Source organism: Vigna unguiculata, chromosome 1 (assembly GCF_037176805.1).
Source record: "Vigna unguiculata cultivar grain cowpea cultivar isolate G323 ecotype 2 chromosome 1, ASM3717680v1, whole genome shotgun sequence".
Taxonomy (NCBI): Eukaryota; Viridiplantae; Streptophyta; class Magnoliopsida; order Fabales; family Fabaceae; genus Vigna; species Vigna unguiculata.
Window position 1 is genome coordinate 21,512,671 of NC_140792.1, and position 13,314 is coordinate 21,525,984.

At 34.7% G+C, this 13,314-nt stretch overlaps 1 protein-coding gene across 1 annotated transcript; it reads right to left on the bottom strand.

Moving 5' to 3' along the window:
* Nucleotides 1–236: 236 nt before the first annotated feature.
* On the bottom strand, nt 237–10,087 carry LOC114183995 (PQ-loop repeat family protein / transmembrane family protein). The gene is made up of 8 exons (XM_028071224.2): nt 9,829–10,087; nt 9,609–9,741; nt 8,826–8,915; nt 8,602–8,726; nt 7,828–7,870; nt 7,055–7,172; nt 6,916–6,965; nt 237–614 (listed from the first exon to the last, which is right to left on the bottom strand). Exons 1-8 carry the CDS (start codon nt 9,945–9,947, stop codon nt 459–461), a joined length of 834 nt encoding a protein of 277 aa, XP_027927025.1. The 5' UTR covers nt 9,948–10,087; the 3' UTR covers nt 237–458.
* Between the last annotated feature and the right edge of the window lie 3,227 nt (nt 10,088–13,314).

Consider the following 13,314-nt stretch of genomic DNA (forward strand, 5'->3'; position numbering starts at 1 on the left):
TTCTCCTGTACAAAGCATTCTATTTAAGTGGGGCATCTTCCTTACAATAGAGGTATCGTTTGATTCAACGTGCGCATAGTATTATGTATAAAAAGTATAAACAAAACTATTATATTACCATCAAACTTAAATGAAATTGGCTTTTGAAAACTTAATTTTGATGTGAAGTTATTTGGGTACTGCATCTGTTTTTCATTTGATCGTTAGCCACAAACACCACTAGAAAATTCAGTAGCTTGGTTAATATCATGCTAGTCATTTGATCATACGTAACTTTATGATACAAAGTAGTACAAAAGAATGCGCGGCAATAATTCTTAAAACTTTTACACTGGTTATTGAAGTTCCCAGTAATAAAGTGCACCTAATGTATGGGACAATAAAAACATCCTAATTTGATTTCGACACAAATATCAACAAGTAGGAAGTTTAATATACATTATGAAGCAAATCGTATCTTACGCATTCTCTGGTGGTGATTGATCAGAAGGTCTGACAAGGTGCTCTCTTATTTGATCTTCATGCTCCGCAGTAATATCCGACTTGGAGGTTTTATTACCGGCATACAGAATATAATGTTGAATAATGAAGATAATGTCGAAGAATACAGACACCTGCAGTTGAGTGTTACACAAAAAACAATGTCACAAAATCCTCTAGCAACGGTGTCTGACTGACGTAATAAACAAGCATAACTTACCAGGCACAAGCTCCATCCTAGATCTATGCAAAATGAAAAATTGGTTTCTCAATACATGTGATAGGTTTGGTATTGTATATAGGAGAAGAAAGAAATTAGACAGTTAATACAGTTATGAATACAGTTATGATTTATAACTGTAACAGTCATTATATAAAGACGGTTTAGGAGCTAGGGTGGGGCTGTTCTGTTTTTGAGAATTAGGAAGGGCTAAGGAGAGTGAGGTCTCTCGAACACCTCATTGGTGACAGTTGTGTACTTTGTTGTTTTGGGTTCTAATCCCTACCGCATTGGTGGGGTTTAGAGTCAGTTGTAATAAGAGTGTTTTGCTGTATATCAGTTCTATCAAACTGCTATTCAGAGCTGGAATCTTGGTGCTGTGGTGTGGAGAGGAACGTAGGGCTTGATAAATACAAGAATGGAATCAAGATTGGAGGGGTTGGAAAAGATGATGCAAGAAATGTTCAAGATCATGATAGAACTGAAAATGAAAGCCATTATCGTTTCCAAAGATTAGAAGATCTAATAAAGGGGTTGACAGTGGTGGTGGAAAAGCTATCACGTGGAGAGAAAACCTTGGACGAAGCTTCTATAGGAAATGGTCGCACGGAACAGCTACCAGAAGATGAAAGAGACCCACTCTCGTCTCATTCACGTTGTAGGAAACTGGAAATACCGGTTTTTGCAGGGGACGAAGCATATGGGTGGACAAACAAATTAGAACGATATTTTCGGCTAAAGGATGTCAGGGATGACGAAAGAATGCAAGCTGATGGTGGCTCTGAAGGGGAAGGCACTAAATTGGTTTCAATGGTGGGAGACTTGCAACCCAAAGCCTACATGGGAGGTTTTCAAGGTTGCGGTGGTATGTCGGTTTCAACCCACTATGTTGAAAAATCCATTCGAAATCTTGATTGGATTAACCCGAGGGAACTGTGGAAAAATATATAGAACCGTTTGAACAACAGCAGGATTTTTGAAGGGTATTCAGCAAGATTACTTAGTGGGGATTTTTTTGAACGGATTGAAGGCGGAAATTAAAGCTGAAGTGAAGTTATATGAACCCAGCAATCTTGCTGAGTTGATGCTTAAGGCTCAGATGGTGGAGTACAAGATTCGAGTATCTTCAAAAGAGGGAACAATTAATGCGACCAAGGTCAATAGTGGCTACAAGCCTTATTCGGTCACTAGAACTTTTTTTAGAGACATGGGTGGTTCACGGGGATCGACTGAGCTTAACAAAGGAAAAGGGGAGACCATAGAGACAACTAGTACAGTGGGGAGTATTTCAACATCCAAGGGGCGCTCCTTTTCGAAAGCTATCTAAGGTGGAGCTGCAAGATAAGATCAAAAGAGGCCTCTGTTTTCGATGTGATGAAAAGTTCAGGCCTAACCATATTTGCAGAAATAAACAATTGCACATGTTAATGACTGAGGAGGAGATAGAGGGTTTCAATAGCCTTCAAGGCAGTGCGCAAGTTTTGCAACTTGGGGCACCATTGAGACAGAGAAGGTGGTGGTTGATGAAGGCATGACCACCTCACCAAGCACAATGGAGGCCGTCCCAAGGAGAATGACAAGAAGCATGACAAAAGGGGAGGATTTTCCCTCTTTATCCTTGTTTAGAATTATTTAATTTGAATTCTATTAAGTTAGCTTGATTGACTATTTTAAGTTGACTTGTTAACTCAAAGATTAGCTTAACCTAAGCCACCATGCTAATCCAATTTTACTTGTTTTGTAGGTTGATTAGGAGGTGGTGCAAGGAAGGACAAGTGGCGCGTTTGGATGGCTTTTGGAGAGCACATGCAGAAGAGAGAGAAGGAGCAAAGCTTTTTAGAAACATCTAGAAAGGAGGACCACATGCCTTGGCCACCAAGACGTCTAGAATCATCTAGAAAGTGCCTTCACCTTGCCGAGAAGGCTTCTAGATGGTGTGCATGTGCTCTTTTGTTGACCTACCTTCTAGATGCTAGGTTTTGTTATTTGTTATGTAGCCCTTTGAGACTATTTGTTTTTGCTTAGAGGCACCTACACGCATCTATTTAAGGGGACCTCTAACACTTGTAAAAGAATTGAATATTTTGAAGAATTTAAAGCACCTTTGTGTATCAACCATTGTGAGAGTTTTCTCCCTAGGGAGTGAATACTTTTAAACCTTATCTTGAGCCTTGACTCAAGTGGCGGCACCATCCACTCATCTTCAAAGGATCCATGACTATGGCCTCTCCTTTGTAGTGGTATGCTTCTCACATTCTCATTTTTCTTCTTTCCATTTTATATGTTTTATTCTTCTTTGTTTGATCTCGGGTTTATAAGTTTCATGGGCATTTCCTTTTCGTTTTACTTTGAACCAACACATCCCTTCCTTCTCTAAAGCTTTGTGAAATAAATCTTCACATCTAGATAGCTTGCTATCTTAATATCCAGTGAGAATTTTCACTTAGCTTTCTTAAGAAATCATCACCATAGTCATGAATGTTAAAAGGAACTAAGATAATCTTACATCAGTGGTTCTGCTAGATTGTGGGGCATCTCAATTTTATTTCGTTAGAACTCATAGCACGTTGTAGGCGGAGAAAAGAATAAAATCTTCCTTTTGTTGTCGAAGTGGGAGATGGGCATAAGGTGCATTGCCAAGGGAAGTGCCAAGGATTTTTCCTAGATCTACAGGGATTGCAGATTCAATAACAATTTTTCATATTTGATTTAGGAGGGGCTAACATTGTTTTAGGATTGGAGTGGCTAGCAAGTGTAGGGGAGGTCAAAGCTGATTTCAGGCAATTACGATTAACTATTACAAAAGGTGATAGCGAACAGATATTAACAGGAGACCCAACCCTGTCCAAATCTAAAACTTCATTCAAGAGATTGCTACAGGAAATGAAGAGTGAAAGCTCTTATTTTCTGATCAAATGGCAGGAAGAAAGGGAAGTCAACAAGTTGTCTGTTGTTCCGGTTGGATTGCTTCGAATCTTGGAATCACATGCTGAAATATTCCAAGATCTAGTGGGATTGCCTCCTAGACACATATGATCATGCCATTCATCTTCAAGAAGGAGCTTCCATTCCCAATCTTATACCTTACAAGTACTCTCATCACCAAAAAAACGAGATTAAAAATATGGTGCAGGATATGCTTAATGCTACAATTATTCAGCCTAGCATGAGCTCCTATTCAAGCCCAATAATTCTGGTAAAGAAAAAAGATGGAGGATGGCGCTTTTGTGTCGATTACAAGGCTTTTAAACAAGATCACCATTCCAAATAAATTCCCTATTCCCATAATAGAGGAATTATTGGATGAATTGACAGGAGCAACTGTTTTCTCCAAGTTGGATTTGAAATTTGGGTATCATTAAATTCAAATGCGGGCAAAGGATATTGAGAAGACTGCCTTTAGAACTCATGATGATCATTATGAGTTTTTAGTTATGTCATTCGAGCTTACTAATGTGCACCAACCACTTTCTAGTCCTTAATGGATGAAATTCTTAAGCCTTTTCTAAGGAGGTTTTGTGCTAGTTTTCTTTAATGATATTATGGTTTACAGCCTTAATTTAAACACACGTGTGCAACATTTGGTGGAGGTTGGTGGAGGTTCTAAAGGTGTTTTGCAACAACAAATTGAGGATTAATAAGAAAAAGTACAGTTTTGGACAGCCTTGAGCACTTGGGCCACATCATCTCAGACAAAAGGGTGGCTGCAGATCCTACAAAAGTCAATACCATGTGAAGTTGGCCTGTCCTTAAAGATGCTAAAGCCTTAAGAGGAGTTTTAGGTTTGATAGGGTACTACGGTAGATTCATGCAAGGATATGGAAAGATTTCTAAACCCCTTACCCAATTGTTAAATAAGGATGATTTTAAACGGAGTAGAGTCTCAACAAGCTTTTAAAGCACTCAAAGGGACTATTTCTCAACTGCCAATTTTAGCCGTCCCTGATTTTTCCAAACCTTTCATCATTGAAATAGATACCTCTAGCACCACTAGCCTTTTGGAGCCAGGCCTTATCGGATATGGGCCAAAACAAGTCAGTTTATGAGTGGGGATTAATGGTAGTGGTTCAGGCAATACAAAAATGGAAACAATATTTGATGGGCAGTCATTTCATAGTTGTTACTGACCACAAAAGTTTGAGATTCCTCGATGACTAGAGGTTGTTAACAGAAAAGTAGTTCAAATGGGCATCGAAACTTATTGGCTTTGATTTTAAGGTCCAATACAAGCCTGGGAAGGAGAATACAGTTGCTGATGCGTTATCCAGAAAAGGGTATTTCCTGGCCCTATCTAGTTTTTAAATAGATGAGTGGGAAGCTTGGGATGCCGAGGTTCAATAGGATGCCAAGCTCTCCTCTTTGATACAGGATTTGGTGGTGGATTCCAAAGCTCACCTTAGCTATGAATGGAGGAAAGGGAGATTGTTCTATCAAGGTAAATTGGTTTTACCACGTCAGTATTCATGCATTCCACTTCTCATTAAGGATTTACATGAACCTCCCTTGGGGGGCCATAATGGGTATTTTCGGACCTTCAAGAGAGTTGTTGGAGTGGTACACTGGGAGCGTACGAGGAAGGATATTAAAGACTTTGTGATGCAGTGTGAGGTTTGTCAACGTAATAAGACAGAAACCTTGGGTCCCGCTGGGTTGCTTCAGCTATTACCTTTCCCACGCAAGTAAGGTCTGATATATCTATGGATTTTATTGGCGGGCTTCCAAAGGCACAAGGGAAGGACACTATCTTTGTGGTGGTTGATAGACTAACGAAATATGCTCATTTCTTTCCTTTAGCACATCCTTATACGGCATCAGATATGGCCCAACTGTTCCTTCACGAGGTGGTCAAATTGCATGCGTTTCCTTCCACCATTGTATCAGATCATGACCAGCTGTTAATTTTTGGTGTGAATTATTTCGTCAAGCAAGAACCAAGCTGAAATTTAGTACTGCTTACAATCCTCAATCGGATGGTCAAACAGTGGTAGTCAATCGTTGCTTGGAAACCTACCTCTGTTGCATGATGGGTTCCCAACCAAAGAAATGGCCCAAGTGGTTACCTTGGGCAGAATTTTGGTTCAACACTAACTATAGTGCTTCAACCAAGATGACTCCCTTCAAAGCTCTATATGGACGAGATCCTCCCTTGTTTATTATAGGGACTACTATTCCCTCTAACGTGGATAGTGTGTGAATCAATTGCAACAAGAAAGAGATGATATTTTAAATGAGTTACGCACCAATTTGTGTAAGGTGCAAAATCATAATCGTGTACAGGCTAATAATCATCATAGAGACGTGGAATACTAGGTTGGGAATTGGGTTTATCTAAAGCTCCAACCCAATGAAAAACTTTGTCCCTGCTTTTATGGACCCTATCCAGTGGTTGCTCACATTGGCCAAGTTGCTTACAAATTGAACTTACCCCCTCACAGCAGAATACATCCCGTTTTCCATGTATCCTTGCTGAAAAAGGCCATACAACCCTATGTTGTATCTCAACCCCTACCTACCTCTTATGCTGAAGGAAGACTATATCTTAGAAGTTTATCCAGAGCAGTCGTTGGGTGTTCGGACTACAAGCCAAGGAGAATTAGAAGTCTTGATTCCGTGGCAAAATCTTCCAACTACGGAGAATAGCTAGGAATTGGTTGCCTGCATCAACAAGGAATTCCCTGAATTTCACCTTGAGGACAAGGTGAAACTCATGGAGAGGTTTGGTATTGATAGGTTTGGTATTGTATATAGGAGAAGGAAGAAATTAGACAGTTAATATAGTTATGATTTATAACTGTCACAGTCATTATATAAAGACTGTTTAGGAGCTAGGAGGGGGCTGTTCTGTTTTTGAGAATAGGAAGGGCTAAGGAGAGTGAGGTTTCTCTAACACCTCATAGGAGACTGCTGTGTACTTTGTTGTTTTGGGTTCTAATCCCTATCACATGGTAAGGGTTTAGAGTCAGTTGTAATAAGAGTGCTTTTCTGTATATCAGTTCTATCAATAGGCATCTACTAAGTAGTGAGCTATCACTTTTGGATAAAAAAGAAATCATTCTTCAACGGAAAATAATAGTATAACTTAAAAATTAGAATAAAGATTACAAAACAAAACAAGAATCAGTATTTGAATCACAACTGCACGCAAAATACATGGAGAAAAAAAAAATTATAACGCAAGAAAGAAGTAAAATAATCCTCAAGAGAGCTTCCCATACCAGAGATAGTAACACTTTTCCTATATTCCCGTAGAAGTTGACCCATGAATCTAGAAAGATGGGATTCAAAATAAGTTCGTACGAAAATATATAATCAAATGACAAGAAATATCACTAACGAAGGTGAGTAATGACATACTTTGGTCTATTGATTGCACAACCATCTGTCCATAGTTTGCTACTCCACCAGAAAAATCAAGTAGAATGTTACCAATGCTGAAGCCATCAGTACTTTTTCTCAGGAAGTTCATAACTGCCTACATTCATAAGACACATAATCACATGGAGTGCGAGAGGATGTAAAGCAAGTCAGGCCTGACTCTGTTGAGAGATTAGAAAAATGAATGATGATATATAATTTCCTTTAATTTATTGTTATAATACACTAACATAATTGAGATAAATAAGGCCTACTTCATCGAATAACAAACCATTCAAGTTTTAAAAGTTTATTATTACAGATCTGGAGCTAGATCAGTTACGTTTTCCATTTAAATGGAAAAGTCTAGTACAGTATGATAGCTCACGATTTCATACCAGTCAATTATATTACATGAAGTATGTGGCTAAAGCCCAAATAATGGACGATGCCAACAATAGAAAATGGTGCTTCAACTATCACCAACTATCACTACAGGAATAATAACCTATTAAAGGATACAATGAAAGGAGAAAGAATTGAGTTCCAACTTTCCTCTGCCATCTGACTCCTTATGTTTAATAACTTGGTGTTTCTATCACTAGCAGGAAGGTATTGATTTTAAGTAGTAATGACTAGAAGGACATCGGAAAAGAACATGATAGGTTCATTGGTATTTAGTTTCTGCCAAGAAATTTTACTTTAAAAAAAGATATGTCAATAACAGTCTGAAGATGAAAAGAAGACAAATAAATTTGAAAAAGAATCCCGACCTGAGGAATGTACTTTATAACAGTCATAGTTACTTGAATTGTGCTGCAACAAAATAAATGTAAACAAAAAAGTTAGAAAAAAAAATTAATTACATCCAAAGACTAAAGCAACCTAATATTTTGTATTAACACAGAAGAACATGGACTGTAGCACTACAGCAAAGGTGGATCTGAGGTATTTCGATATACAGAAGAAGATTCTAAGCTTTGTCCTAACATCATACCATAAGCTGAGCCATGGTGGTAAGAACCCCAACACATGAAAAAATTTAAATGTCTTCATAAGATTGGTCACAAAATAAGAAATCATAAAGGTTCTCAAATGATAGCCAATATTCTTAAGCTGCCACACATTAGTTCATTCATCTGTGCTCTCAAATTAGAACATAAATACTTTCAGCCAAAGCTTCAATTTTATGTGCACCTGCCAACCCAAATGAAGAATAAACAGAAAACATTTGCCTAGATTGACCACATTATCTCCTTAGTAATTGATGAAAAAGAAATAAGCTTTCTCCTATTCTGCGAATAGCATGTCAGCTCGAGATGAATTAGGTGGTCTCAAGAAAGCATCGAAAAAATTACGACATGGGAGCTCCATAAATTGGGGTCATAAACTGGTTAAGAATAAACAATATCAAATCTCCAGTAGTAAAACAATTAACATCCGCTATAAAACCAAAAGTATATCCACGCATATATTCTATGAAATTAAATTGAAGGCCATAAAGAACGAAACAAAAGCAATTAACCACATAAGCATGGACAACATACTTGAATATGGAGATAAGCCAAAGCCAGGAATGATTTGACAAAGCAATAAAGAAACAAACTGCTGCAATAAGCCAAGCTACAGAGACAATTCCAATAGAAACTTTGGACACTTTCTGACTCCCACGCTACAAACAAACAATTACTAAGTTCAGCAAAAAATCAAGAACTCAGTCCATAGAACAAAAACGAAGAATATTCTCATTTTTCAACAATATCATTCTTACTTCATAGATTGCAATCTGAAACAACGTGATTGCCGTCAGTAGAACAGCATGGATCGAGAAAGCAACATCATTTGCAGCCACAGGTATCATCTGAAGTAGGCGGAATTAAAACCACATCAGCGATCTCTAAATGTTTATGCACACAACAAATATTACTTCAACTCTCAAACAATTCACAATTTTCCAATATCAAAATTTTCTCCAAAAAAGAACAACAAAAGAGTCCTTAACAGCTCCTTCAACAGCAGTTCTTATTTTTGTTCTCACGAAATGAACCACTTCTAGACTAGCCAATCGATCAGGAATCATCATTCATTCAACTCTAAAGATAATGATAGTACATTCAATAAACGAAACTTACACGACAATTTGTGATTCAAACATCATACATGCAGGGTCTGTTTACATAAACTTCAATGTAACCATTTTTAGAAGAGAAAAAAAAATACGTTTTTTCCTACAGTAAAATTAGTTTATATAGAAGTTATTTATCATCATAAATTATTTTACATTAGCTTTTCCAAAATTCTAAATGTTTTAACTTAGAAATAAGTTTATTTTACCATGCAGAAAAGTATATTTCATTTTTTCTTCATATTTTCCTGGAATACTAAGAAATTTATCGAGGAAACCATTCTCTCAGATTAAAACCATTCTCATATGTGGGCAAAATTGCCTTTCAGAGCGTGACATGACATGACATGACATGAAGAGTTTAGCACACATGAAACGTTGTCGTTTTCATTTAATTGATAAACAATTGAAGTGTGTTTGAGAAGGAACCTCTCCATAACCGTATTTGTCGAAGTATTGCTTCTGAATAGCAGAGCTGAAGTAGAGAGAAGCGTTGTATATGAGATAGGTACTGTGCTTGGTCAGATTCAGCAGCACGAAATCGAAGTTGAGCCCAACCACACTAAATTAAAAATAATAATAAATAATAATAATCAAATATTTAAGTTTAATCAAACACATAGAGGATGTGAGAAAAGGAAGATGGTACCTCCTCCTGCGAAAATTCAAGATGACTTGAGGGTAGAAACTGATGGACCAGGAAACGAAAGCGAACCAACCCAGAGCCTCGTACACAACTTCGAGTTCAAACGAATTCCACGAGGCCATTTTCTTCGCTCGCGGAACCGTAATCACCAACTGCGTAGGTGCGTTCCTTAAATATCAAAGACTATAACGCTGACGTAAACAATTGAATTATTTTAAATATCTGAAAAATTTACCAACTACATAATTTCAACATAAAAAGTTCGGTTTTATTTCGTTCACCACCGTTTTATAAATATTTAGTCTTTTTTATTTATATCTTATTTTGACCGATACTCAAATGGAAGGCTAATAATCCAATAACTAAGGAATTGGCATTTATTGAACTTAAAGTAGAATCATTTGATTTTAATTTAAATTTAATTTTTGAACGAAATAATTTTTTTAGTGTACTTTATTTCCCTTCGGTCCCTCTAAATAATCTATTTTTCTTCCATTCAACAGCAAAAACTGGGATCTTTGTTGTGATGAATAAATCAATTCTGAATACCCACCCCTGTTCAGAAGATCTTGCCATTGTGCTAGAGCTTACAAAATCATTTGAATAATCAACCCTTGCTTTACTTTAACGTAAAGATTCCCTTACCTGTACACTTATTCTTTATATTTATTTATTTATTCACTGTACGAGTACTTCTAAAACTTGGATTACTAATTTTGGTCCGTATTTAAATGATAAATAGTGTGGGCTCAAGAATAAAGCTAAACCGCATTAGGTCTTCAATAAAAGACGACTTAAAAAATATTTTTGTTATTAATATTTTCTAATTAATTAATTAATTATAAAAATATTTTAAGAAAAATAGTCTCAAAATAATATTTACGTACTGCTATGTCTATGTTAAATTAATTATAAAATTATGTTTGAGATAAAAAAGATCTCAAAAAGATAAAAGATATTTTATTACTAATATAATTTTATTATATTATTATAAGTTTATGTTTGAAAATAAAATTTAATTAATTTACTATTAGTGTATGTTAATATTTATTGGTATTAAAAATAATAATTAATAAGTTAAAATCTTTATTTAGTAAATTATAATTTTGTTTACGAAGAAGATAATGATTATTCATTATTATTCTCTTATAATTCTATTTTCTTCTTTCATCTTATTATCTTTTTGTCACTTCTCTTGTCTCTCCTTACTTTCTTTTCTTCTAAGAGTCATTCTTTTAGGGTTTTAACAGATTACATTCTTTCAATCTCATATTATCCGTGTGTACCAATTTTTCACCCTCATTTTTTATTAGTATGTTTTTTCTTTCTATTTGTGTTGTTGTAGCTTTTATTCTGTTTTGGATTTGTACTAAAATTAGAAATGCATTTCTTTTGTCCTGTTTAGTTTTTCTGTACTTTTCGATTTACGAATGTCAAGAATTTTTTTACATATATTTTGACGAGGAACTGAATTTTTCTACAAAATTATTAATTAGATAAGTGGTTAGTATTTTGGTAGATAATAGATTAATTTGAGTGTAATTCAAAGTTGGGTTTCTGTAGAAAGAAAATTTAAGTTTAGAAAAAAAAAAGACTTACTATCAAGTTGAGAAGAACCTAAGTTTATTGAAAAATGTATTAGACTCAAAAAGAAAAAAAAATTGATGAAAACATTGAGAATGAAATTATAAAATCTCTTCAATAATTGTTTAGAATTGATTTATTTTTTGTATATTGTAGATAAAAAAATTACCACACTTTAGATAGATGTGAACAATTTAAAATATATGAACATATTTTTTTTGTGTAGTGTTAACAAATAAGTTACTAGATTGTACATTTTTACAAGAAAACTGCTTTTGAATAATCTTTAAAACATGATAATTTGTTGGATAATGATAGTTTTAATTTATTTTCATAATTAAATATCTTAAGAGAAATTATAAGTTTGGAAAATGATAAACCAATTGATATTCTTAATTATATAAAAAAATTAGATTATTTTCCAAATGCCTATGTAACTTATAGAATAATGTTAACAGAAAAGGGGTATCAACCCTCCCTCATGATAGTGTAAATTTTCTATAGCTTAATAGAAAAGGTGTATCAACCCTAGAACCAGCTATAGGAATCTTCTTTGCTCTTTACCACCTAGACCTCGTTCTCTATGAGTTTGTGAGTTTAGTAAAGTTAATAATGACTTCAAAATGAGTATTCCTAACCAATGCATAACATTAGACTAACTTGCCATATCCTTCCTTCTTACGAAGGATATTGCCATACAAGTCACAACATTCAAACATTACATCTCACCCATTTATCTTGGAACTACCTCTTTGAAACATTTATATCATCATAATTAATTCCCCATAATTTGCTTTTCATATAAATCACTAGAAAATTTTCAGACTCGCTCATCGAGCAACTCGTGGAAATTTACTCGCTCAATGACTTCATGGGAACAAAATATATAATAATTCGCCCAATGAGAATATATTATTTGGACTTGAAGTTTTTGTCCCATTTTACATTTCCTTTCCTAATGCATTGGAGGTAATTGGTATAGAACAAATGTTAACATTTTCTATCATCCAACTATGGTGCATGTAAGTATTAATGTGTCTTTTATATTTACCACATTAAAATTAGCACATTTAACTTTATTCATTGTGTTAGGTATTTAGACATAATGAGTATGGAGCAAAACCAATCATAAGTGAATGAATTTCATCAGCCCAAACCATTAAAAAATCTAACAATACAAAGGTTCAAATCTAACAATATATGCAAACAAGGATGAGTACCTCACAAAGACTTGTTTACTTGGCTCTATACATTGAAGTGTTAGCCTTACTAAGTGTAACTTTTTTTTTAAGTTATGGTAATTATTCAACTAACTATTTATCCTTCATTGTAGGTCTCATTGGTGATTAATAGAAATCATTCCTGAAGATTGCCTAATTATTTTGTTTTGTTCTCTTCATAGAAAACCTAACAACAAACTAAATAACTTATTACAAGGGTAAAATTATAACTTTCATATCATCCCATTAATATATAACAGTTATGACTAATGTGACTTCAATTTAATAGTTATGACTAATGTGACTTATCAGGCAAGGTTTCTTGAGAACCAGACAAGATTAGAGGAACTCTCATAATAACTTTTCAATGAATTGTATGGTTTGAGGATCCATCACCTATATCAAAGGAGGAGATTATCCAAATAAGACAATGAACAATCTATCTCTTCTAACTTTTAGATTAGGTTTTGATTAACAATTTATTTTAAGTTAGACTAACCATTTTATTTAATGGATATTTATTTTTACTTTGGAAATGTTTATTATTTATTGAAAATGTTATATTTAAAATGTATATTCTGTTATGGATTTTTTTTAGGTTTTTCGTGCCTAAATCTATTCAATTAAAAACAATAAAAATAAAATTAAAAAATTTACACTTGTTAGTGCATTAACAAATGTAAAT

Excerpts from the sequence above, each read along its gene's own strand:
- LOC114183995 (XM_028071224.2), bottom strand. The coding sequence starts at position 9,947 with ATGGCCTCGTGGAATTCGTTTGAACTCGAAGTTGTGTACGAGGCTCTG. Across the intron at positions 8,916-9,608 it reads ACAAATACGGTTATGGAGAG|ATGATACCTGTGGCTGCAAA; the intron begins GTTCCTTCTCAA and ends CGCCTACTTCAG. Across the intron at positions 615-6,915 it reads GAAAAGTGTTACTATCTCTG|GTGTCTGTATTCTTCGACAT; the intron begins GTATGGGAAGCT and ends ACTCAACTGCAG.